We start from the raw sequence: 5,327 nt of genomic DNA, 5'->3' as shown, positions 1-5,327 counted from the left end.
CAGCAAGTTCACAGCCAAAATTGTAATTTGACTTCCCAGGAAATTGTCTATCCATTTTGAGGTCATAGACCTGATTCTAAATGCAGTCAAGAGAGCTATCAAGTGATAAGGGTTATCTATGAGGAATGAAATGTCTTTTAGCCCCCTCAAAGGGCTACATGGCCTCATCTGACTTATACTACAGTAGCTGCAGCCACCCAAGTAGCTCTCTCTCACTCTCGCTCTCTCTGTCTCGCTCGCTCTCTCTCGCTCTCTCTGTCTCTCTCTCACTCTCGCTCTCTCTCTCTCTCTCTCTCTTGCTCCCTCTCTTTCTCTCTCACTCTCACTCTCTCTCCCCTCTCTCCCTATCTCTCTCCCTCCCCTCTCTCTCTCCCTCCCCTCTTTCTCTCTCTTCCCTCCTCCTCTCTCCCCCTCTCTTTCTCCCCCTCTCTCTCTTTCTCCCTCTCTCTCTGAGCAGTACAGTAGTAAGGATGATGGTTAAAACACAAGGTCATGTACAGCACTGTTTCCTACAGGATGGTGAAGACATGCTTTACTCTGAGGATTATCTTTCAACTTTTGATTCAAATGCTTGAAGATATACTTTAGGCTAATAAAGTGATATAGTATACATTGTGAAATTTGATACAAACAAATAAAAACAAGTGACTAACAGACAGACAAGAGATTTTGTTAATATTATTCTTTATTATGAAGTGACAATGCCTTGTTGTGTCTTGTGCTTACATCATTTGAATACTGACTGGAAAGGACATTTTCCTCCCTCCAGATATCTCCTGAAATAAGGTTTGTTTAATTCTTTACAGCTGTAAAAATGTTCAATCCAAAGGATTATTTACAAAGCCTCTTGCAATAAATTATTATTAATTCATTCTTTATTGGAAATACAAAACAGAGGTCAAGCTAATACGAGTTCTTGTTTTTTCTACCTGAATCTCTAGGTTCATTGTGCTACTTTTTAAGGTGTAAATGAAGTGCTTTATTATAGACAAATCTGTGGCACACCAATGAGGTTAAAGAAAGGCATCTTGTCCATCAAGCTGAGTGTGGATGCAGTGCAAAGTTTGTCCACCTTAAGTCAATAGTGGGTTCCAGTGTTTTTCATCCCAAAATAACACCCGATTCTCTATATAGTGCACTAGTTTTGGCCACGGCCCATAGAGCTCTATATAGAATATAGGGTGCTATTGGGGACCCAGAAGGTGTTTGACCTTTGTATGACCTTAATGTGTGCCCTGTAGATTTGGATACATGTTCTGAGATGCTGGGAGCTGAAGGACTACAAGCCTACCATCCTAACACTACTGTTGAAATAAGAGGCAGGCAATGCATGACGTTAGAGGAAAAGAGGATGTGGTCGTTTTCTTGTTCTTTCACTAACACTACATTGGCATTTTCCCTGATGTTGTATTTTTTTGTATGACTATAGATGCGTACTGAAGTAAAACATACCTGATTTTAAAAACTGCTATAGAGTAGGTAATAGTTCATAATCATTTTCAAAAATACCATGCATTAAGTGATTATTGCTTTATAATTCGTCATGTGGCTTCAAGAGAAATATTGCCAACAGATACTATCTAGATTTTGGAGAAGAAAAAAATCCTAAGCTTTGTGATATTGGCATAGATTTCATTTTTGCATGCAATCATTTAAAATGGTAGTAAATGAAGAATAAGTGACAAACGCTTTGGCCTGTTCATGAGAGGTTGGCAAATTCACACATTAAAGTGCAAAGAATAGGTAGTGGTATCAAATAAAAACAGACCAGTAAGTCAGACAAACCATATAAACCAATACATATAAATAGCCTAATGTATAAATAGATAAATAAATAAATAAATAAATAGATTCATTAATTAATACAAACATAAATGGCATTTACCTCAACGGAGAGTATGGTCAGTTGCAGCAGTACATTATTATCCAACATTAAAATGTTCGACTTTTGTTTGGAGCAATCCAGTATTGTCATCTTCGTCAAATTTCAAAATATATGAGTTCATATTTACGCGCGGTGGAAGGTATATTCTATCCACGTGACTGGAGGAGGAAGAGGATTTTTAAGTGCATGCGAAGATCATCAGTAATTCCTTCGGGTGGATTTCAAGGAGAATACAGAAAAATTGTGCTATTATTGTGGTTCCACTGGAAGTTGAGGTGGATTTTAGGAAAGGTTTGGCAGTCAACCAAAAATATAATGTTTTGTCTGCACTTTTAATGTGGACGTCATGGAGAGTCATCGAGATCAGGACTCAAGGGCGAGAACGCGCCTTTGAAGCACGCGGACTCGTAGTGCTTATTCAGGTAGGACTTGAGAGCGAAGGTCTTGTCGCACCGTTTGCATTTGAAATGCTTGAAAGCGGAGTGAGTCTGCATATGCGCGCGCAGGTTGGAGCGGTCTGCGAACGCTTTTCCGCAGTGTGCACACCCAAAGGGCTTCTCGCCCGTGTGTGACCTCATGTGGCCCTGCAGTAGCCAAGGTCTGCTGAAAGCTTTGCCACAGATGTCACACTTGTGCTTGAGGTCATGGGTGAGCAGGTGCATGGCCATTGCTGGCATGGACACGTACACTTTCCCACAGGTTGCGCACTTCTTGGCCATCTTGCTGTCCAGGCTCCGGTGGGTCTGCTTATGCCTACTCAGGTTGGAAGACGTGGCGTAGGTTTTCCCACATTCGTTGCATGTGTGACGCTGTATGCTCCTGCTGCTGGGGCTGCTGATTACTTTCCTCCGTGACCTTCCGTCCGTGATGTAAAACGCGTCCACCGTGTAGCAATCACTCACCGCGGTGTCCCCGTTGATGTAGCCGGAGGTGACGTCCGACTGCGGACTGTCAGGCTGGTCTGAGTCCGGGGCGCCGTAGTCGCTGTGGATGCCATCGTAGAGTGGCTCCGGAGAGGGAACTTTAATGGCACCGTCGCTTTCTCCATCGTAGACAGACGGGCTGATGTAGTCACTAATGTACCCTGGTGTGAAAAATAACAAGATCTTAATTCAATTACTCATTGTCGCGTGGGGATTCTTCAAGTGGGAACAATCTGCTTAATAGATGCAACAAGCTACAGGAAGCACTTTTCCACTTGAAATCGGCTACAGCACGTTATCACCAAAGCTTATGCGTCCTATGCAGTTTATTAAGCTTTAGGCGAGTCTTTAACGTTTTTATTTATCTGGAAGCACGACCCTTTTATGCGTTAACCTATAGTTGCCAATTACACACAGTGAGAATAAACATAATTTAACAACATAACCTACTGAGATGATTAGGCTACATTATACCGCCGGTCTGAAGCGATGGATAGGCTAGTTGACACATCATCATGAAATATGATTCAGCCTTCTGACTGACATCATGTCTAAATAATAGGGCTAATCAACAGTGTTCCAAGGCATAACGGGTAATATAGGTGCGATACAATATCTTGTGTACATGCTGGTGCCTAAGTGTAGACATATGATGCACACTTGTGGGTTGTGGAGAAGTTTTGCATCAGCATCACAAGCATCATTCCTCCCCATGCTCCGAGTAGGCTAGGTGCGATAGGCTATTTCCACATTCAATTGGTTTGTTTCTAAACATACAGGCTAGAATTAGACTACAAATGTATAGGTAGGTGTGTTTGTCAAAACTAATATAACAATGGAATCAGATTGAGTCATGCATGCAGCGCAAAAACGTGCAAACGTGGCAAAAAAAGACACCGTGCATAATAAGCAAAATATATATATAACATAATCAACATTCCAAATGATAAATAATGTTTATATATTTACCTTTATCGTGAATCCGTAGACTGAGGTCGGTCCTGGATCGTCCATAAGAACTCTCAAAATCACTGGATGAAAAATCATCAAGCTTCACCTTTTTAACCAGGAAAGACCTTGGCATGTTTCTGGTGCTGCACCGAAACAACGACCGTCCAGGGCAGGGTTACTGTCCTCATGCAACGCCAATGTAGAGCTGGATATTTAAGGCTGAGCTTTGGATGCCTGGCTGCGTAGAGTATCAGACACCCAGTCAGTCAAACAAACCCCAAGCCAACCCGTAGTGCTTAGGTTTCTCTGTTCTACCTGCAACGCCGTGTCTTGCGAAGGGAAGAAATGCAACTTCAGCACTGGATAGCTCCCTCTCAGAGGCTCGCGCAAGACGGAGGAGCGAGCGGAAAGCACCCTGCAGAGTGCGCCTCTTTCTCCCGCGTGCCAATAGAGGAGAATGCAAAAAAACCACGAGAGAAGCTGCTGTACTGTAAGAGTGCAACAAAAAATGGGCAGCACTTGTCAGCGTTATTGATTCCTTTCCAATTATTTGCAACTCTGATTGGTAGCCTATTTACATTTGGCTGAAATATATTAATGTCCGTTGATCGACCGTCACCGCTCCACTTCTCTCTCTCTTTCTCTCTCTCTCTTTCTCTCTCTCTCTCTCTTTCTCTCTCTCTCTTTCTCTCTCTCTCTTTCTCTCTCTCGCTCTCTTTCTCTCTCTCTCTCGCTCTCTCTCTCTTTCTCACTGTTGCTGCAGCCTGTCTCTGTGTTCTGTGCTTGGTGTCTGGAGACAGTTGATCAGCTGTTGGGATTTATACGGCGCTGCGATCAGGTGGGAGATGGACATGGAAGTGCTTAATTTAATCCATCAGAAATCTCTGGGGAGCAACATTGGGATAGAATGATTTATATAGGCGGCTTCTCGTCTCCCCATCTCATTTTATTTGTAAGGAGCTCACCATCATGTTCTTTGGAGATAAGAATGGAAATTATTGTTTTATTTCAAGTCTTTCTGTATCAATTGAAACTAGGCTTACATCGCACCTGCTTACATGCAACGCATTGTATTTTATTCAGCACTTTCTCACGGTTTTGAATGGAGATTCTTTCCAGCTTTGCAATGCGTGCACATTCTCCTGCAATTTTATGATGACATATAATTTCTTTGAAGAATTGTAACTACTGTTCACCCCGTAATTACCATACCGTGTATAGCCTACAGGCTTTTGGTCTCTACAAAATCAACTGTTAGACAAGGAATAACGTATCTCTTATCATGTTCATATGATCATTATGGGTTCATGGTTAACTTTAATACTAAATATCCCAGGTGCTTTCATTCTGAGTTTGCATTGTGACACAGTGGCACCACTAATCAATAAAGCAAAAAAATGACACATGCACATCGCAAATACATTAAATTATTCAACCGATCACACCCGTTTACTGGAAGATTGTAGTCTCCTTATCCATCCATCAAATATTTGTATAAGTTAGATAGAATGAATATGTTAGATAGAATGAATATTTTAGATAGAATGCGTATGTTAGATAGAATGTGT

At 41.8% G+C, this 5,327-nt stretch overlaps 1 protein-coding gene across 1 annotated transcript; it reads right to left on the bottom strand.

The window, feature by feature from the left end:
* Window positions 1-667: 667 nt before the first annotated feature.
* On the bottom strand, window positions 668-4,534 carry LOC106606091 (transcriptional repressor scratch 1). Its single transcript, XM_014202211.3, has 2 exons — window positions 3,778-4,534; window positions 668-2,969 (listed from the first exon to the last, which is right to left on the bottom strand). Exons 1-2 carry the CDS (start codon window positions 3,890-3,892, stop codon window positions 2,230-2,232), a joined length of 855 nt encoding a protein of 284 aa, XP_014057686.1. The 5' UTR covers window positions 3,893-4,534; the 3' UTR covers window positions 668-2,229.
* Window positions 4,535-5,327: the final 793 nt, after the last annotated feature.

This window comes from Salmo salar, chromosome 02 (genome assembly GCF_965601325.2).
Source record: "Salmo salar chromosome 02, fSalSal1, whole genome shotgun sequence".
Classification (NCBI taxonomy): Eukaryota; Metazoa; Chordata; class Actinopteri; order Salmoniformes; family Salmonidae; genus Salmo; species Salmo salar.
This window is presented reverse-complemented; position numbering and strand designations above follow the sequence as displayed.